Here is a 22,663-nt window from a genome sequence, read left to right on the forward strand (position 1 = left end):
TCCATTTCGAATCACTGAGGGTTTACAGAACAGTTTTTTTTTATTCCAACAAAGACTCCCGTTTCATAAATCTAAGGACGCTACAACGGAATACTTTTAGTTTTATTTATTTATTCATTAATTTTTTACAAATCGAAACCATCTCTATTTACGTTACCTTTCTCCGGATTCTGGCATTGCTCCGTGAGACATCTCTGTCTGTCTCGCATGAAACCCACGTAGAGGAAGCGAAAGAATACCGTAAGATTTTCCATGTCTGGTGCAAATAACCAAATCAAATAATAAATTACAGCATGCTATCCACAGAGTATGATGAGGCTAATATTTAAAAGTCCAAACACGGCAAAACTGATCTGAGGTAAAGTTCTGCTGTTCTGTATATCCCTAGACACCGGCCTTCGTTTCTGTGTCTGTGAGTTATCCCACAATAGAGCCACCAACTTAAAATAGGCTTCGACGCTTGCTGAGTTCCTCTCACTGGCAGTGTCATCTGCCCATCAGTGAAATGGGAAAAGAGAGGGAGGGAAGAGCAATGGTGCAAAGGGAGTACATTACGGTGGCTATGAAAAGGGGCATGCGGGTGGCATGCTTGAGTGTCATACACCCCAAATCCTCCTTCCCATAATCAGGTGATTGTCCGTGACCGCTACTTGTTTAATTATAACCCTGCGGTGACACAATGGGATTTAGTTTGCCCTTTTCAGCAGAGCCTCTGCAATGACCTTGGCCGTCACAAGCAAATGATACAGCTGCTAAAAGAAATCCCCTATTCTCTGCAGGAGCCACGCGCTGGATGACTGGCTCACTGTTCCAAAACAACTTTAGAAGCAGGGACACCTCCATCCGTGTCCAATGAATCCAAACTTAGCATTGAATTTGGGCGTTCCACAAGGCTCTATCCTGGGTCCATCCATAAACTGTTCCCTGTAAACAACAAACCACTGAGATGTTATGAGAAAGGAAAAAAACCCAGCTCGATTTGCTCTAAGAGACAGAAACGTATATTTTCTCTGAATAACGCTACTGTTTTCACGCTAAACGGGCGCTTTCATAGAAAGCCAGCTGTCTACGGAAACAGCCTCAAAACAAACCACGGCGTATCAATCAACATTGATTCGGGTTTTTAATCTTAAAACAATTACGCCACCGATACAATTCCTTGCTACTGTTAATCCTTAATGATTAACGGTAAGCAAGAGGCACTTCACAACACATGCACTTTATTTTCTGTATAGCACAGTTGTCCTGCTGGTATGAACACATGGCATTAGAGACAGATGACGAGGGAGTGTTCCACTGCAATAAATGCATACAGTGCAGATTTCTACTTTAATGGTCATCCCAAAATTGCAGGCTCACCAGGACAGAATCTACATTTTGGGATCAGCATTTATGAAGCAGTTTGTTTAACAGAGACTTCCCGGTCTCGATGCCCTAAGAGCTCCATAACCACTAAGGCAAGGTTTAGAGGAAGTGTGACAAAACCCGGAAAGATCTCAAACACTGCCTTAATTGAGCAGCAAGGAAGAAGGACCTGCCCTTTTTATCACTGCAAAGACTCGCACATTTATTTCTCGAGGCGTATCAATCCCAGAGTCTAAGTCACAGCTCTCAACCACGAGTAGGACGCTGAAAGAGGTCTTCATCTCCGCCACTTTCCATTGTCCTCTGAGTGAACGTCATCACTGCAGCCATTTCCCATCATTTTCATTGTCCCATAAAGCTTTCGAAAACAGGCCGAGCGGTTTGGATGACCCTGTAGAAGCCTTGGGGGTGATCGCTTCGGTGCAGATCAGTGACAAAGCACCTAAATAAAAGGCTCCAGTGGTGTCTTCTGAAGATTCCAAAACGACAGAAATAAATCTAGAAAGCCTAGCATGTCTGGACAGGCAGAAAAGGGGAGAGAAAAACAAACCAGATGGTAGAACCAAAAGGCAGAAAAAAACAACAACAACAAACTGATCAGACAGACAACAGGTCCTAAAATTTCACTTATTTTGGAAACAAAGAATTTTTTTTTAACCTGTTTTAGGAGTGCAATTTGAACAGCAATCATGCGAAATTTATAACTGATTATTAAATCCGTCATTTAAAACATTTCAGCCCCAGAAAATTGGGATACTGCAGAATTTTTTCTTATGTGATCTGCATGAAATGCATTTTTGGGCAGTAAATACACACACACACACACACACACACACACACACAAACCATACTACGGGATGCCATTTGAGGCCAATATGAAATACACAAATGTGACAATATTAAAGAATGAAATAATAGCATCGTCCTTTAAAATCCACACAAAGAACAACAGTGGAGACAGCATCTTAATCAGAGACATTGTTTATCTTTATGACTAAATGGACACAAGCGGTACACATAAGTGCTCGGTCAGCTTATCCTTCAAACAGTGGGCACATTTGATTTCACCTGGATTTAGTATCTCATGGTCACGTTAAATTCTGCGCACTATTAACTACTGGAAAATAAAGCTTCACGCTTCCTTCCGCTATACTTCTAGCTCATCATACACAATAATAGCATTTGCTGGATCAAGTGCTATTTTATAAGCTGTTTAATATTAAGCGTGGGAGCCGCATTTGCAGTGAATGTGATGAAAATGACAATTACAACCTATACTATTCATGTAGTAACATACTAACCTCTTGTTAGATTTTTATTTGTTTGTTTGTTTAATATCAAGTGCGTTTGTGTAAAGGCAATGGTCTAGATGCTAATGAAACCCAGGCTTGGACGGTTCTACTCAAGATAATCTGTTGGGGTCATTTTAATAATCTAAATGGGCCTCACAGAAAATCGGCATAATACAGTACATGCAGAACTCAACACTGAACATGTGTAAATGTTGAGTATCTTATAGATTTAACTATGAATGTGAATTGCTGTTGAAGCTGAAGCTTTTAGCTACTAGTTTAGCATGGTACAAACCGCATGTCTGAACACACCACTGAACCCATTGTTTCATTACTTCATTAGTCAAATTAAAGGTATACTGTATAAAACACCTGTTTTTACCTCATTATTAGCCTTGTCTTATGTGGCCTAAAGAATGGCACTTCTTGAACCGTGAACAGATTATCACTCGTTATTGTGAGAATCTATTTATTTCTGCCGTTCACCAGTTCTGAGAATCGTCGTCACGTTTGCGCCGTATTACACGACCGCTTTCTAACTCGCCGCACCAAGTTTGGCGTTACGTAGAACTACATTTTATTTAGCAGCACTAGGTCTTTCTTTTATAAAACATGACGTATGATATAAAATATCATACATATGAAAGAAAGTTTAAAGTCTGCACAGTACAGACAAAATTCAATTCCTATTGAATGAAATAAATGCAGTGATTTGTGTTTGTGGGATTATGGGATTGCCTGATTATTGGTTTATTGTTATTTATACCACTACGCTGTTGAATTTTGGATTCTGGCTGTAGTTCCCGCTTCCAGACAAATTGCAGGTTTATGTTATATTAATGCGCTCATTGTAAAATGGCAATACAAGAATGTTTATGTATACACAGTTAAATGACAGGGACTTGTACACAGATTTTTAAAAATTTTATTGTAATTTAACAACGTTCTAATCGCTGATATTGAGATCAGATGTTTTTTCAACACTTTTGGAAAGAGTCTGCAGTGGTGGTATTTTGTAATAAAGCTATTCCTTAAGCTTATGAAGTTTATCACCAAGGGAAAATCTTAGGACAGAGGAATTTTTCTTGTTAACTTCTTATTAACTGTAGAGAAAGTGAGGGATATAGCTGGTTATAGCTGCTATTTGTTTCTCTGGAAACAATTCGTTTCCCTGTCATGTCGTCCCTCAACATTAATTGTAACCATACACAGATCAAAAGTACCATGTATCAGTCAATAATAAGCAAAAAATGTCATCATTGGCAAATTGTTGTGGTATAAGGAGGGGGAAAAACAGACGAGATCTACCGTTATTGAAAAAGAATGAACTTCAGCATGATAACAGTGACAGATAACAGTTTCACCGCACCGCCTTCGAATATTTTCTAAAACATCACGCCGCTAAGTGTTTTCTTCAAGCGCGGTGAAAGAGGCGTGGCCTGTGAGCTCCTTCCAGTTTCATTGAAGGAGCCGTCATTTCCATATTACAGCCTTCCGTGTTCACAGCATTCACACAAACAACGCAGGGTGTAGGGAAAACTGTGAGCTAATGTCTAAATGGAGGACAGTGATTCGAGACATTTCAACCTCCGTTAAAAGAAGCTCTAAAAGAAGTGGCCGCTTTGGTAAGATTTCCATTTAAAACAAAATACTTTAAAAAGGAACAGAGCATGCGCTTGTTCTTAAATTAGGATGCACCGCGCTTATTTTAATTGTGGGTCTCTCAAACTGGGTTTCCATGTCAACACACACACACACACACACACACATACACAGAGCATTTATACCGCATACAACCACAACTGGCTGTGCTCCACCCGAATTGTCTTTCCTTCCACAATAAAGCCTCGCTGACTGATTCTTATGAAACACACACACACACACACACACACACACACACACACAATAACCATTCAAATAAACGTATTCTATAAAATCTAAGAAAGGATGAAAGGATGCCCTGATTTTTGCAGCCCATAATCTCTCCCAGCAGATGTCAGCATACACTGAACTGAACCGTCACAAATGTTTAACTGCAGCCTCCTCTGGTAAAAAAAAACAAACAAACTAACCCAGATTTCTCTTTATGTGCTCCTCTTTAATAATACGTACACACACAATACTGTTTCTCTATAAGCCATATTATAAAATCAGGTTAATAACATATAACGTCTTCAGCAGGTGTTCTTCAGAGAGCTACAAGTTAGATGTACCTAATAAACTGAGTTCTCAGAAGCTTCAACACACACACACACACACACACACACACACACACACACCTGTGAAGCTGTTACAAATTCTACTGTTACTATGGATTCTAAAACATCCCTTAAAATCTATCAAAGCTATTTACTGAATGTATATTGCCACATGTTGAATTTCATAGGAACTGTAGAACAGTTGTAGATCATTCCCAGTACATCCTCCATTAGCCAGCACACTGGGAAAGTGAAAGCGCTAGTGGGATGCTTATGTTTTGCTTGCCTGGCAACCCAACTAAAATGTAACATATGTAACGATGTAACATAATAACGTATGACGAGCTAATTAGCTAGGTAAGTGAATTAATACAGTAGCTACCAAAAAAAAACTAACTTTTTTTTGTTATTTTAAACACATTTTGGTGCAGACCATCATAAAACCGTACCCCGCCAGTAACAAATGAAATGTTTTCAATGATTCACTTCAACACAGGCGAAACACTTCACCACTTTTTCTCACGAGAGAAAAAGAAAACAATGACTGGGAGAACACTAACAGCAGGCCAGGAGATATTTGTCTGTCCAACAGCTGTGCACCAATATATCTACTCTATATCAGGACAGTGATGATGTCATCTGTGTCTTATTACACACGCTAACCTTCTGACCTCAGATTAGTACATGGCTCTTAGCCTCCACGCAGAAGCACGCTGGGACTTAGTGCGCCTCCACAAGGGGTCGGAAGAGATGGCTTTACAACTAGAGAAAGCATGCGATGTTTATTAAACACTTCATCACATAATAGATCTTTCACGATAATGTTACGACGTAACGAGATAGGCAAACAGACCGAACTCAGCAAGGACAATAGCAGCTGTATTACTTAAGTCAATATTGAGTGTATATGTACAAAATGTATATGGAGTTTACATACTGTAGCTTAGATAACTTTTAAGACAGCGCTGACATTTCTTTCTCCAAGTTATTATTGGAGAATGCCTAAGGGTCTTCCAAGTGACAACCAGCTGCCGTGCGATGTCATCACATGCTCTCTCTGAGAAAATGCACACAAGGATGAGTTCTATAAAGCTGTCTTTAACACGATGGTGCCAAGAAAGCAAGAAAGCAAGAGCTGCACCACATCCGAGGAATCATTACGAGGAACCACTTTAATGTACAACCTTCACACAGCCGAAATGAAAACCACGGATATATAATAACTTGTTTATAGGGATAGTCTACTAATTGTATGCATACTATAGAAGTAATAAAACACGTAGGGGTGTGCTGTTATGAAAAAAAATAATAATAAAATAAAACCAGCTAGGTGGTATGACGTGGCCCGACACGAAGCAGAGTTACTTTTACCACTCCAAAAGTTGTAATCATCTGCCTTTCCAAGGCATAGAAAACCAGTCTATTGTCTAGTATAGGTATATTATAAAATATCAATTTTAGTAAAAACTAGAGGTCGAGTGATAGTGGATTTTACTGATACCGATAACTAAGTCGGGGAGTATTTACCTGCTGGTAACCGATTAATCAACTGATACTTTTTAAAATTGATACTGAATGAAAACATAACACTCAAAGTAAAATATTGCTGAACTTTAATACAAAAGTGACTGTACCATGAAACTGTACTGTCCTTCTTTAAATGAAATAAATAAATATTAATATTAATAACTATTTCAGTAAATAAAAGATAAACATCCAAACTGAAGCAAAAAGTAATGCTCCAAATAACAAATAAAAATAGAGAAATCCAAAATGATTCAAATAACGCAACAAAATTTGTCAGTGATAGTTTTTTATTTCGCCTCTAGAGGCCACTGTTGTACTGCATAATGACAGCGGACAATTCTCGGCCGCTCCCGCAACGGACGTAACCGGAAAAACTATCCATGTGGATTTTTGCAGATAACCTGATAGTCCAGCAACCGTTTATTGGTGCTGATTAATCAACAAAACTGATCAATCAGCCGACCTCTAGTAAAAACTATACCTACAGCTAAAGGAACACTGTATTGACCCAATATAAAATAAGGCTGTGATTCATTTTATCATATATTGTCATTCGAGAGCCAACTGAGTGCACAGCACATGCCATTTTTGACCTCACTGGCCACTGGAGGGTGGAACAAAAGAAGGCCTAGCTCACCAAGCATGAATGTTCATGTGAAACATGGAGGGTTGTTGTTGGGGGGGGTGGCAGGGGGATGAGGTGAAACTGCCTAAAGGAAAAGTGTTTGGTGTTTCATTGGTCTGCAATCATGCTGGTCACATTGTCATTTTCCAATATTCATGTAAAGGTTTTAGGGGTTAAAGTATAAAACAGTTAAATAAACACCAACAAGGTATGATGCTAATGTACTATACCATCAACATTCAATTTACAGTGGAAGTAGTGATGGCTAATGCATTTGCATAATAATGCTGAAAGTTTCCACATATCTTCAATCCTTTCAGCAGTCCATAATACATGATTGGTAGAAGTGCCGTTCACAGTATAGATGTCTCCAATGAAGCCTCATGCAGAAAGAAATTGCACTTCCAAAGGAAACTCCTTGGGGAACAATTACATCTCTTGTTTACATTGGGCAAACGCACTAAAATTAGCCATAGTGTGCAAGCAGCAGGGTGCTGTTCAAACACGTGAGGCTCAATTTGCATAATGTTGTAGGTTTTTTTTTTTATCTCTCATCCGTGTAAACGGTCTCATCCGTGGGCTTGGAAGAGCGGCTCATAGTGCAAGATCAATAAAGTGGAACAGTAAAATGTGAAAGGTTCAGTAAATCACTGATCGGCCCAAACCGCCAGGATGAGGACATAACAGTGGCATCCAAAGATGAAAACTTTAAACAGTACAATCAGGGTTGGTTTATCTACTGATTCTTAAACGTGAGACCTTTTTATTAGATCCATTTTGACAAAGTACCACATTGCAATTGCTACATATACCTTAAAGTCTTGATGGAGCTTTGATAATCATGGTTAAAAATTGAAGTGCATTAGTTTAAACAAAATTATTTCCATGTGTTGTGTCTAGTGTTGTTTCCATGTGCTGTATAGTGTGTGAACACTATAATTCATCCAATCCCCAACAGAAACTCACATCTGGCACATCTGAGATTAGTCAGGATGATCGCAAAAGTGATTAGGGACTGCATTCTTTACATATTGCAAAAGAACACCAACATGACAATGACTAGTGTACAATTTATTGGTATACTTAATATAACCCACTTCTGCAGATGCAGCTTCTTGCGTTAATGTTCTGGTTATGTGCCAATCGAAATACTGGAAACGGCAACGTGGAAATTTGTGAGGACCACACCAACAAAGGTCCTAGTAATGTTCAAGGCCTAAATCTGGCCTAAAGTCAGAACATTGAGAGGTAAAGATGATTAAACGTTTGTCCTGCAATAGCAAAAGACTATTGCAAACAAAATATGTGGAAAATGGACAGTGAAATTTGTATATACAGACAAACTAATCAACGACTAACACAGAACAAGTGAACACAATAGGGCAACAAACCAATGACAGGAGAGAGGTGGAGACAGGCCTAAAACAAAAACAAAACCTGAGCAGGTGGCACATCTTCACCATGGGAACCATGACACGAAGGGAGGATCTGTGATGGACAGATTCCAAACCAAACTAGTTATAGCTATGCAAGCAGAGGAATAAATAATTAAGCAGCGAAAACACTGTTTACTGTTCATATATTAGCCAGAAAACGGAAAGACCATGGGATTCTGAAATGGTAAAAATTTGCACCCAAAGGCAATGCAGTTGTGCTTATTAAAAATTTGTCTAGTTAATCGTTTGAACTTTGAAGAACTCTTAATTGAGTGCACTAATAGTCAAACTGTGAAGTAACTAGAAACATCTATGTCCTCGGGAGTGGATGTGTATCTTCCTTGTCGAGCTCCTGGACAGTCATGGGTCTGACAGTCAGGTGCCAATGATTTATCCGGGTCATGGCACCAATGTAATGCTAGGCAATTTGGACTGCGGCTTTTACAAGGCATTAGCTGTGCTTCGATATTTTTGTAACTCTTGAGTGACCCCTGGTGTGCAAGTTACTACAATAAATAAGAATATTCCTACAAGATTATGTTAAGTGATCATCAAGGCAAAACTTTAAACCACGAGTTTCTTCGGAACCCAAAGAAACAGCCTATTCAGCACTCTGATTTGGCTCACCGTGGGATGGTATTATTTGGGATTTGAGGGTACTTCCGATCGAGAGGCCCTTATGAAATAGCCTAACGCAGATCGTTAGGCTTGTACCAGCAAGCCGTCTGGCTTCACATTGTGATTAGGGTCAACAGGCTGTCAAACACAACCATGGACTTGCCAAAAGACTACAGGGCTACAACAAACAGAGGTTTAGCCTGGGCTTATCTTCCTGCTAGATATGAATAGAATTCCAAGAGGTAATAATCGGTCTTCATAACTGACTTTCTCAGTGGTTTGTGGTACTGTATGGTCTGCTATTTTATTCCTCATAAATGACACATCATATATTTTATCCATTTATAGGTACCCGTAATGTTGTGGAACATCTGCAAAACAAGTTGTTTTTTTTTTTTTCTTTTGAAGTTAATAAGACAGAAATGGCAGCTTGTCATGTTACTGAGGGAACAAGAAATCTTAGAGCTACAGCTTTACCTATGACAAAGTGCAGACACTGGAGATTCCTTCCAAAAGTGCTACATAAATATCACCTTACAGAAAAATACATGCTTTTAAATATGCTCGTGTCCACCATATATGTCCCTTTATACGTTTTTACTATAGGAGAAATGACAAAATTTCCAGCATGAAAGAGGCGAAACACACAAAAAAAGAATTTTACCACAAAAAAAGATCCTAACATATATCGGACAGATTCAAACGCTCCATAAACACTCTGCCCTGCACTTTGTCCAACCAACGTGAACCAACCTGTGATTTGTCTTACAGCTGGAACTAGGGGGAGAAAAATAATGTCAATATCGCTGTGAAAAATGATTTGGCCCAAAAACTGGTGTTGCATGGTCTGAGAGCCTCCTATTTATCTAATATTACAGCCAATGTTTAAAAGAAAACAGCATTGGAAAGCACGTATTCACACCGTCATTGTTACCATTTTTGGCCATGTTGGTGCCTGCAGATTAATCAGTGCTAACGAGATTTAGGCTTGCTTCAGTTATTCTAAGACTGTGTATTATCTAACTGAATAAACAGCCTTGGCTTTCAAAACATCATTGAATGGGGTTTTCACCTGCCTAATAAGAGCTCCGGATACACAGCTGACAGTTTCAAGTCTTTGCTGCAACACAGAGGCGCTCTGCGCTTTCAAATCCAGTCCGAACTGGACCGGCAACTGTGGAGGGTCTAATCCGCCCTGACGGCTTGGTAAAGGCCTTTGGAAACGGGCCCAAAAGCCCTAAAACCTCCTTCAGAGAGCTCCTTTGTGCAAATGTTCTCTGGTCCAAAAGAGAGCAGCGGACCCAGCCCGAGCTCAGCATGAACCTAATACACTTCAGTGTCCAATTAAAGAAAGGGCTTGGCATTGCTGGGAATGAAGAACCCACTGCTGGTGCATCCATCCATTGTCAGTTTGTTTTCATAAGTCCTCCATCTGTACCCAAAGCTAGCTAGCTATGCATTTATTTGTTTGTCTGTTTACGTATATATTACCATTAGTTTCTATATCTACTTTCATGGAAATGGCAAATATCACAGAAAATTCCCAAACAGTGCTGTTACAGAGGTGGAAACTGTAAAAATAAATAAATAAATATATTTTTTTTAAATTATGGAAACTCAATTTTACCAAATAAATATTGTAACTTTCTAGATTTTATGTTTCTTGCTTGCTTTTAAAGGTCCATTTTAACAGTCACTAACTTGACTATGCGTTGCAGAACATAAAATACTTGATTGAGCAGACTGAGAACCTTGGGGCGGTGCTATCACAGGAAAATAATCAATGGCGGGGTGTTGTGATGTGGCCCGACACGAAGCGGATTATTTTTCGAGTAATGGTACGCAGCGACGTGTTTTATTCCTCTATAACAAAAGCGATATTTCAATGCTAACAATTTTTTTTTTTAACATTTAAAGATTATACATAATCGTTTTTATCCATTTATAATTACAGTTACATTTACATGTCACGGAAGTTCTGCAAAAACTAATCGATAAAATCGATAGCAATCTATTTGAAATTAAAATCGTTGTCAACAAAGCTCATTATCGCGATTATCGCTCATTATCGGCACAGGTTACGTTTACTAATTGCGTTACTTCTCATCTGAAAACACAAAAACATCGGCGAATCCAGCCCAAAGTTTTGTCCTAAATGACATACTACACACTCACACTATGCACTCATGCGCTCTGCCGACTAGGGTATGAATTTTAGAAAGGTAGTATCGTCTCAGATGGAACACGAGCGTTTTTTTTTTTTTTTTTTACTAACCGTAAGTATAAGCCAGACGATGGCACATGACATCAAACGCACGTAATGCAACGCCGCTAGCATTAGCAGAATACCCAACGTTACCGTTACCTTTTATGCCCAAAATGACCTCAGTCACCATCAGACGGAGGCGTAATCGGAAAGTGACAGCGAGAAAAAGTGTGCGACCTCCAACTCCTCTAAGGCAAGGGAGCATTTTATATTAAATGCCACGAAGAAAATAAGAAAATTGTAACCTGTAAACTTTGCAAAGTGTAGCATGGAAGCATGAAAGTAATGCACAAGGACAAACTTATGTTAATATCCAAAATGCTCCACTGTGCGAGTTGCTTAAGAGGTTCAGTTTAAATCAAGTTTATTGGCTGTATTTGTTCGATATTATAACGGGAGTGATCTGTAAGTGATCTTTTAGTAACGAGGCCTCACAATGTAGACGCCATGATAGAGCAACAATGTAGCGCAAGTAAGATCTGTAATGTCTAATTAAAACGGTACGATCAATGTAAAACAACATGTCTAAAGGCAGTGAGTAACAGGAACCGTAAGAGTTTATTATTAATTAGGGGTGTAGTTTAATTATCTAGTTTAATTATGCATTAAAAATAATGAATAAATACTATTACATAAAATAAACTAATATAATGAGTCAAAACTAAGTGAGATTAAGTGTCTACTCAGCGTGGTTTGAATTTGAAGGTCTCTTTCCAGAACCTTCAAATTCACCGTCCCTCAGTGGTGGAAAGAACTTCCAACCTCAATCCGGACAACAGAATCTCTCATCTTCAAAAAACTGCTAAGGACCCACCTCTTCCGTGAGCACTTAACTAACCTCTAAAATGCCAAACCCACATTATTTTATTTCTAAATAAATAAATAATTAAATAAAAAATTACACTGGCTCTTACACTTCTACTCTGCACACTTTGCTTCTCTAGAACTCAATTATAAATCTTGTATAGTAGCACTACTTGCATTGTTCTCCGCTCGATATATTGCTTTGCTTGTATTTCCTCATTTGTAAGTCACTTCAGATAAAAGCGAATAAATGTAAAATGAAAATGTAAATGGTTTTGGTGTGAAGATTATGCTACATAAATATGATTAGAATTTTCTGTTAGGACATCGCCAGTATAAGTCTATGTAGCAGAATGAGGTGAACGCTTGCACAGTTTAGTTTGAGCCACATAAACGGGATCAAGTCCTGAGTATTACAAAGGACCTCTAAGACCATCCAGATTTGCACTTCCAAAGCAGATCAAAACAAAAACACCACGCAAGGGTGTAAGTCTTCTCACCTGTGTGTCCCGCTAAATCAAGCTTGGGTTCACACTTCGGAAGAGAGCAGTCTGCGAAGAAAAAAATAAATAAATCAATTAAAACAAAGCTTTGATGTGTGACTGAATAAGAAATGCGATTTAACAACGTGCCACATGTGGCCCCGACACAGACGGCCACATGTTACAAAACATGTCGTGCGAGACAAAACAGTGGAGTTCAAAGCCGGTTTGTGGGTGTCTTGGGTGAAAATGTACAGCAACGCTGGAAATACTTGACACAGTGTGTCAATTAAATAGCAGCGGGATGACAGTTGCACAGTAAAGGTACTATTCAAAAGTCTGGAATTGAAGTTCTCGAAATTGTAATAAAAAAATGATGAAACTTAAACTTTGGAAATTTAAATCATTTGTAGAAAGCTGAAAGAATTGCTAGATATATAACGAATATGAATATCCAGCACGATTTGAATTCAGAAAATGGTGATCACATCACATGGTGGATATTTTGAGGAGACACTGCGGTAGATAGATAATAAGAATATGTTATTTATCATTTAATAACTTTAATGTCTTTCCCTAAGAACATAGAGGTAAACGTTGGTGTCAGCCTGATAATATATATAAATTAAAGCAACATTCAGGACGTTTACATGGTTCAATAATATGATATTAATCCGATTAAGACGATACTCTGATTAAGAAGCTAGCATGTAAACTGCGATTATTGATGACCTTAATCCGACTAAAGTCACACTCGAAGTAAACACAAATGGAATTAAGACGTGTGGAGTATTCCTGTTTTAGTCGCTTTATCGACGTGTGTTACAGACATGTACACACCTTAATTACACTATTAACGTCGTGTGAGAGTTTTCACCGCATTCTACGACAGGACACATACACACACGGCAGAGCTCAACCGTTTGACGGCAAACAAGAGAGCACGGCTGCGTCCCAAACCGCGTACTTACCTGCTATATAGTATAGTATACACGTATCTCGGCTACTATATAGTAGGTAAGTACGCGGTTTGGGACGCAGCCCACGGCTTTAAGCGGTCGTCTATTAGCACGTACAGCACGACAATTAATTAACTGCACTTAAAGCTTTCGTAAAAATTACAAGTAAAAACACTCAAAACTGTATACGGTACCATAACGAAGACGAACTGTATTTCGATACGTGAAATTCTGGAGGGAACGTCGGACAGCGTGGCGTTGGACGTGGGACGTGATGGCGCGTGACGTTAATCGATCTACGTTCTATAACACGTAAAACCGGAACATGAAAGAATATTCTAAAAGTGACTCGTGTAAACACCTTAATAACAATATTGTCTTATTCAGAATAAGGTCAATAAATAGATAATTATTTCTGTATTAGACAAATGTATGACAATCTACAGTATTAAAGCAGGTGCTGAGTCTTTGAGTAGTCTGATGTAACATTACTTTACAGTTCATAAAGTAATACTAACCCAAACTACTCAAAGATTTTACAATCCGTTATAACAGTTAGATGTTATTTGACTTTTACTAGCAAATATAAATATAAATAACAATCACTAACTACTGGACTCTGAGAGCCGTTGCTTGCTAAATGAGTTAGCCAGATTAAGCTAGCTAGCTAGCTAGGTGAGCGTATCTATTTTCCCAGGGTCCTATGTTCCCCATGATGATATGGCACATAATGAACACATTGTGATTTAAAGCTGGAGTTAGGCTTCAGTATAAGTGAGAGCTGGGACATGTTCATACTTAATATTTTGCTCCTTTTATGATCCTTTACTGTGTTTTATAGGCTACAGTATGGCATTTCTTCAGTTTAGTGTATACATTTCACTATTGTTCAGGCATGGAGGTGAACTGTATGAATGTAGACTAACAGCTATTTTTAGAGCAGCACAATTCAGGTTCAGCGTGTGCAATCTAGTTCATTTCCCCAGTTCATAACCTTCATATATTTCAAGAGTGGATGAAGGATGGATTTTAAAATAGTATATGTTTTTATTCATTTAAATGCGTCTTTGCTGTTTAAAGTTAAAACGGCAATAAAGTTAATAGAGCCCTGAGGAAAATAAATCTTTGGAGAAGTTTACTTAATGTGTGTTATCAGAATATTGAACTGGGGAACATAGGACCCTGGTAAAATAGGAACGACCCCACTAGCTAGTAAAAAAATTCAAATATAAAACGGGTTTTACATGTGAAAATATAATTTTTTTAAAATAGAGATGCCACAAGAAATTGACACGGAATTTTGAAAATCCCTCTGCTTAGAAAAAAACAAACAACACCACCCACATCTGATACACACATAGCTGTATTCAAAACTGTTAAAGCACTCCTTGGTTGATTTAAACACATTAAAAACTGCATTTGTGAAAGCACCCTAAGTGGAAAGTACTTAAGTAGTAGCATGAAACGGTACACTTGAGAAGTAAAGAGGTACAAGAGGTGCTAAATAAATGATCGGTTTAGTTTTAGATACTCTAGTATTAATATGGCTATAAATGTCATTTCTGAATATATTAACGTCCTTAATGCACTTTATTACTATATATTACTATACTACATTTCCATCAGGGTTAAGGAACACAATGTCCGCTTTCTGTTAGCAGCCACGTTCAGTTTTCACACAAAATACTAGCACAGCTTACGAAAGAAACACGATAACACGATAACGTGAACCTAATTGAGAGCAGTGTTCAGCTGAGCCAGTCTGGCGTGTTCCAGGCGTGTGGGTGTAAATCCTGCTGGACAGCTATTCCCATACATACCAACACACGGATTCCAGCTGCACACAAAGCGCAAACCCTGAATGTTTTTTTTTTTTTTTTACGTTTGTTACAACACCCGCGTATATTAAACCACTCCTGAGTTAATTTCTTTGATCTGTGACTTCCTATGATACAGTAAAAAAGAGACCACCAGCGGATGAGCGCGTGTGCTGGAACGGATACGCAATGAATGTCTTTTTCTCTCAGCTCTGTCAGTGACACATGGTTACACTTGTGCACACTCCAGAGGGTGTGCATATAACATGTGTGTGTGGTCCATTTGGTTTTGTGGAACAGTTCCAGTTCCAGTTTATCTAGACCCTCGCTGGTTCTCTAAAGGCTAAACCATAGAGATTTGTGAAAGGGATTGAAACTGGTAAGAGATTTGACTTTTGGTCAGCGTTGCTATATGTAGCAAATCCATTTCGCTAAGCAAATTGGAAGCAAATCAAGTATTTTGTAGAGTTAAAATAGTTGATACCACAGCCCTGTTGAATTCTCGAATCTGATGGGACAGGAGATGTTGATTTCCTAACAATAGTTCAGGTTGTAAGACCAATCCCAAGTTTTACATTTTAACGCTATCGTTGAAATATATGAGCATTCTATAGTAACAAACACAATAAGACTCCACAATAATCAAAGTCTGAGTACACAGATTTTTTTAAATGGTTACTTAACTTATACGCAACCTAGAGAAAATCGTTATTATGTTTCATTTTACTTTGAGTAGATGTTTATTTCACATTTTCGGAGTTAAAGCTTATGTTTCCATTTTTCCAGTACAGGAGAGTCTTCAGGACAGAGGCCTCAATAACATGACAAGCTGAATGTTTTGACTTTTTTCTTATTAACTTTGAGAGAGTGAAAAGAAAGAGGCTGGTGAGGGACCGACTGTTTAGAGCTGTTACAACCTAAGTGATAACAGGAGCTAACTCGTCTCGCAAACCTTCCACAATGCTGAATGTAACTATCTGTCCCTCCAGGATATTGCGATCGCAGAAATGAGCACAAATTCAAGGAAACGCCACAATATTCAGAGAAACCTGTGATTTTTCAAAAGTACCGCATATTTTCCGCAGATTTTGGCCGAGACGCGTCATCACAACGCGCATTCAGCCAAAGCCTCTTCGGGTCCATGTTAGTACAGATAAAAGGTCTTGTTTACCAACGAACATCACTGCAAAAGACCGTGTGGAACTATTTTGTGCAATTTCGCAAATTCACGTAGTTTTCCGCAAACTTTGAGAAAAAGCCACAGCAAAATCAAGCATTTTTGGCCGCAACGATCACAAAAAAAAAAACTTTGCGAAATCCTGTACAGAATGAACTATGGATAAAATGTATGGCGCATTATTATTTAATTAGTAGGAAACTGTAATTATTGGCATATTACTGTGGTATAAGAGGAATAAAACACTTTGGCACATACTGCTATAGGTAGTGTATACACGGTATATTCATAACAGATTTTCTGTAATAAAGACTTACTTAAGTTTATTTGAATTTTTTTTTTACATTAGCTACATTTTTTAACACTTATTTCCCATCTAAATGTAACTTTCTGCGGCACTTTTTCTCCACATGACCCAGTGTGTGTTAATGTTTCATTACATCCACACATCCAAACTCACTTTCAGTTTGCCATTGCTTTTGGGGGGGGGTTATTTAATATGATCTTCTGGATATCTCAAATCAAATGACAAAATCCCAAGCACAGATATTGTTTGTAATGTTTCCGTCTTTTTTTTAGGTGTATAAAACATAAGAGAATAAGAGAAGCTCCAGTATAATGGGCTCGGGTCTGATATCAGCCTATGATCAGACGAGGCTTTTGTGGATGGCTGCTCTCGGTTCTCTTGTCCAGAACCCCAGGTGGAGAATGAATTATTCACTTTTATCCAATTTCCATCCAAATGGAACTGCAGCTGTGGGTGCAGATTTATTCCGACAGTATCAGAAAGGCACATACACCAAGCTTTCTTTATTATCACACACACACACACACTCGCACGATGACATAGTTAAAATATCATGGATAATAAAGCACAACTTCAGTCCATGAGTCGCTGCAGGACAAAGTGTTCTTGTCGTTTGGTATCTGTTTAATGAGCTCCAGCTCTGTGTGATAAAGTCCAGTTGCAGCTTGTTAAGCATCGGAGGAAAGACGCGATCCATTGTGCGTCCTCTGGCCCCATCTTTGTTTTACGAGACGCCCCTTTTTTCCGATGAAATAGATCCGCATCAAACTTCCTTTAAACAGCTGTTATTGTAGGTGTACTGTGTGACAGGGTTCGTTGGGAGATTTCAAAAAAGGATCAGAGATCGGAAGAGATGCTGAGAGAGAGAGAGAGAGAGAGAGAGAGAGAGAGAGAGAGAGAGAAACCACCAAAAACTTGGGCACCTGCCAAATACTCTTCCTCCAGTTCCCAGTGGGATGATATTGCATAGCCACTTCACGACCCATGTGTCTAGATTCCTCTGAGGCCAACTGGCGACTAGGTTAGCGTGGAATGCAGGCCAGCCGAGTCCGACCTCGTCAAGTAAATTGGCAGGGAAAAAAAATAAATAAATACAACAACAAAAAAAGCTCTGAGGGTTCTAAATATGAAGCTCTCCCGCATCCCGCCACCCCCCCACCCCGAGTCTGACATGTCGCTTGTAATCCCTCAACTATCAGAAGACCGAAGGCTTGATGCTGTTATACATGTGAAAACAAGAGTGGCGTTCGGACTTCGGATGAACTCACCAGTGAGTCTCATTCAGCATAACAAAGAAGCTTTCAGTTACTCAATTTGGGTCAAATTAGCATTGGAATTACGGTGTGGTTTAGGGTTAAGATGTGGCACTCAGCAATAATATAAAATAAAATATATAAAAAAAACACACGGTAAGATGATCATGTACCACACAATGACATCATACGAGTCATTACTTAGTCATACTGTATGTAATAGTGTAGAAAAACCCTTGGGCGGTTCCTTGGACTGTTCCATATTTTCTCATCAACTCCTGCATGAAACTTGTAATAGGTCTAAAAACCTATATATTTCATAGGCTTTTTTGCCTCGCACCTGCAGGGTTGGGGGTTGGATTCCCGCCTCCGTTCTATGTGCACAGAGTTTGCATGTTCTCCCCGTGCTTTGGGGGTTTCCTCCGGGTACTCTGGTTTCAGTCCAAAAGACATGTGTTGCTGGCTAATTAGCGTCTCTAAATTGTCCGTAGTATGTGAATGTGTGTGCGACTGTGCCCTGCGATGGGTTGGCACCCCATCCAGGAAATCCCCCATCTTGTGTCTCCTGGGATAAGCTCCAGTCTCGCCACGACGACCCTGTGTAGGGTAAACGGTACAGGAAATGGATGGATGGATATATATATATTTCATACACACCACAGAAATTAGGCAACGTGAGGAACAGCTCCAAACCACAATTGCCTCTACTCTTTGAGCTAACCCCTAATCAGACATAATAAAAGCAGTGAATAACTCCAAAAGATCCGTGGATTCAAAACCTCCACCCCAGATTACAGGAAACAGAAAAGCTCAATTATTCTACCACTGGCAAATGACGAAATGAAAGTCGCACGGGAACGTTGCTCTGACTTAGCCATGCTTAGCATCCTTGTCCTCGATCAATAACAAAGTTATTGCGCAATATTTCCTTCTTTTTTTTTTTATAGAATAGATGCAAGGATTTGACTTGCTGAAGAAGGGGGAAAAAAGTTTGTAGAGTAGTCATCTGGGAAATTCAGAGATCAACTCCTACATTGTGCTCCTGTCTCTCTCTTGTCTTCAGACTGGCTCATCTTCCCTGATTGTGTGCAACTGTTCCTTATTTCTCCTTAATTAGTTTATATATTTATATCCTCTGTGTTTTCCTGTCCTATCTTTAAGATGTTGTGATTTAGCCATCAAATCCAAGCCATGTTCCTTGGTTGCGGTTTTTCTAGTTCTGTTGATCGGACCCAGGCCTGTTTTCTGTGTTTATTATTATGGATTATTCTGTTTTAATCCAATCGGCCTGTGAGTTTCCCCATGCTATGGACTTTGATTGACTCTTGGATGCAACACCCACCCCACCCCCATGTCAATCTCATGCACTTGCGCCCAGTTCTAAAGTGTTTGTAAAATGTCGTCGTGTTCTTACATTTTTCATTGACAGAATCAACACTGACTTAACAGTCAGTACAAGAGAATCAGAGACAAATGGCCTCTCCTGGAAGAACAGCAATTGCTCACCAGGCAGACTATAAAATCTATTCACACTTCAATTAAACCCTTGATCTGGAAAACAGACCATCCATGCTGAGTGATCAGCAAAAGTTTGCATTAGATGTTGTAATGACCTCTAGGCTTCTTTCACAGTGATTTCTGTGGGCTTCTTTTATAGTACGGAAGGAGACCACAGAGCCACCACAGTGAAATATAAATATTCAGGAGCCACAGCATTGCCTTGTGCTTTTAGACATCAAAAGGCCCAGAGACGATAACGACAGCCTGCTGCTGCAGAGATTCTCGGAAAGCGCCACATCCCAGAATGCCTGGGGTTTTCTGGACTGGGTATAAAGTCTTAGAGAGGAAGGCTTGAGATGACTTTCGGTCATCAGCTGCCAGGTTGTTAAGTGGTTCGGGTAGGTCACGACAGACTCACTTAGGACATGAGTGTGTCACGTGTGGAGACTTTCATAGTAAATTAGTCACTGTCATGTAAAGAGAAGCTTAGCCCAACGGTCATGAGCTGGTGGAATTACGTTATGTACAGTACATCGTGTGTACTGTACAAGTACCAATCCATTCTTCTGCATCTATAACATTTGAAACACATTGTTCTCCCTCCAGTGGTAGGGTTACTTCTGCTGCAGTCACGTTAATTTTCCAGGTCAGACGTTCACCTGGAAGATTAAGTCTTGTATCATCTCATGGTGCAGCTGCCTGAAATTATTACCTGAGATCGCAGGCAAATGCAAACAAAAATAATAACTGCAAAAGTGGGGAGGACTGCTCAAATTTTCTGCAGGAATGGGTGGGATTGGTCAAACTTTCTGTGGGAGCGGGCGGGAATGTTCAGAGGGATGTGGGATTGGTCAAACTTTCTGTGAGAGTGAGCAAGGTTGGTCCAACTTTCTGAGGGAGAGGGTGGGATTTTTTAAAACTTTCTTTGGAGGTTAGTGGGGTTGGTCAAACTTTCTTTGGGGGTTGGTGGGGTTGGTCAAACTTTCTTTGGAGGTTGGTGGGGTTGGTCAAACTTTCTTTGGAGGTTGGTGGGGTTGGTCAAACTTTCTATGGGATGAGACCAGATTGGTCAAACTTTCTACAGGAGTTGGTCAAGCGTTCTTCAGGAGCAGGCAGGAATGGTCAAGTGTGTGTGTGTGTGTGTGTGTGTGTGTGTGTTGCAGTTGATGGGATTGCTCATAATTCCTTAAGGAGTGAGTGGGATTGGCCACACTTGCTTCTGGAGTGGACAGGATTGGTCAGAATTCCTTTAGGAGCAGGAGAGTACAGTTGGACTAATTAAGGCAACAAGAGAGAGGAAAGAGTCTGATCACACAAAACATGTTTAATCAAACTACAAGGAGGAGGAGTGTCTAAATACCCATGCCTTGATACCCAGAGCACCGTGTTTAAAAAGCTGGAGAACTGGAAATGGTTGTCCGTGTTTTCCTGTGCTAGAATGATGCAAACAGTATAAGATGATTATAAATATAAAAACCACAAGATTCTGCAGAGCTCTCTAGATCTTCTCTTATTTATTAAAAGGAAGGCCATCTGGGCACCTGAGCGTGCTATTTTGTTGGGAGATAGCACATTCATATCACAGTGAACATCCATAGCCCTGGATCCAGGAGGCCACATGTAGCCTTCTATCTGAGCAGGAAGGACCTTCCTTTATCCCTGGTTGATTGGTGCAGTGCTAGCTGCAAGCATACAGCATTATGTATACAGCATCTAGCAGTTAGGGAATGGTTTAAATCCCCGCATAACATGATTTACAAGCCATGTAAGATAGGATATAAACCAAAACATGACACCAAAACAACCTAATACTGTACATCTAAAGCTCTATGTAATGCATTACACAGTATTGATCCAGCATCTCAATGTAAGATCCCAGAGGCATAGAACCACTTTAGGATTCTCCTCATTTGTGATGGTTAGTTGTTTACCTTTCATTTAATCAGTTTTGGGATTTTGAAAGAATTCAACTCACAATGGCCATAAAAACCAAATCACAGAATTAAGCTAAATACCCATAAAAACATTGATGGTTATATACTGGTCTGAAAAATTGGTCTTTAACTTGCCAAGCTGTAGTCTTACATGATACCATTTTCTTTTTCTTTCTTTTAGGAAAGCATATATGGCTTTATTATTATTATTATTATTATTATTATTATTATTATTATTATTAATAATAATAATAATAATAATAGTGTAAGAAACATTTTAACAATTTAAAACAGTTAATTTGCTTAAAGGTTTTAACAAGTTACAAATCTACATGTTCTAGTCCCCTTAAATTTCTTTGACAGTTTACAGAATTGTTAACAATCATATACGGATTATATTTTTGTTGGCGATATTGTATACGTTGGCAAATTGCTCTAGTATACGAGCAAAACAACACATTGGGACGTGCTGTTATTGGAAAATAACCAACTTCTGAGTTGTAACAGTAACCCTGTTTTGTGTCAGGACATATGACACCACCCTGTTGTTGATTTATTTCCTAAAACAGCACGTTCCTCTGTGTTTTATTATTTACATGGAGATAATGTGGGCAGGTTATATTGAATGCGTCATCGAATATGGCTCAGGATACAATGCTTTGTAGTGTTTCGACTACAAAGCGCACAGAAATATGGCTCGTCCCTGCGTTCCTGCTTTACAGAGACAACAGACGGCTTTGCAAAAGAAACAGCATGCAGGACAGAAATAAGACAGCACTGTGGCTCTTCTCCGAAATATCTGTTACAGAAGGAGCGTTAGTACCTCGGTCCAATACAGGACAAAAGGAGTGGTGAAGGAGCTCGGACGCTGTACAGTTCAACCCTATTAGGCGAGATATTTCATCTGACATCTTTTATTACAGAGGTGAGGGGATACACCCTTGGGGTGGGGGATGGAGGGGTGGTTAGGGATGCATGAATTGCATACCTTGTATTTCATCAAATTCGGAATTCTGCCTGCTGAAGACGTTTCTGGGAATTTCTTTTCTCTCCTCAACATTCTCATGAGTTTTGGCTTGTATGTTGGCCTATATCAGGGGCAT

The 22,663-nt window shown here is 39.3% G+C and overlaps 1 protein-coding gene across 5 annotated transcripts in view; it reads right to left on the reverse strand.

Moving 5' to 3' along the window:
- Positions 1–22,663, reverse strand: part of triob (trio Rho guanine nucleotide exchange factor b) — a 132,211-nt gene that overhangs the window by 103,669 nt on the left and 5,879 nt on the right. For 3 of the 5 annotated variants that reach the window (XM_053679483.1, XM_053679490.1, XM_053679492.1), the window contains exon 2: positions 12,632–12,682. The exons of 1 other annotated variant lie outside the window; for it this stretch is intronic. In XM_053679483.1, coding sequence (XP_053535458.1) covers positions 12,632–12,682 — 51 coding nt within the window. Of the gene's footprint in view, positions 1–157; positions 450–12,631; positions 12,683–22,663 lie in introns of those variants that run through there. One more of the 5 variants, XM_053679486.1, reaches the window with a different exon arrangement.

The sequence above is a fragment of the Ictalurus punctatus genome, chromosome 1 (assembly GCF_001660625.3).
Source record: "Ictalurus punctatus breed USDA103 chromosome 1, Coco_2.0, whole genome shotgun sequence".
Classification (NCBI taxonomy): domain Eukaryota; kingdom Metazoa; phylum Chordata; class Actinopteri; order Siluriformes; family Ictaluridae; genus Ictalurus; species Ictalurus punctatus.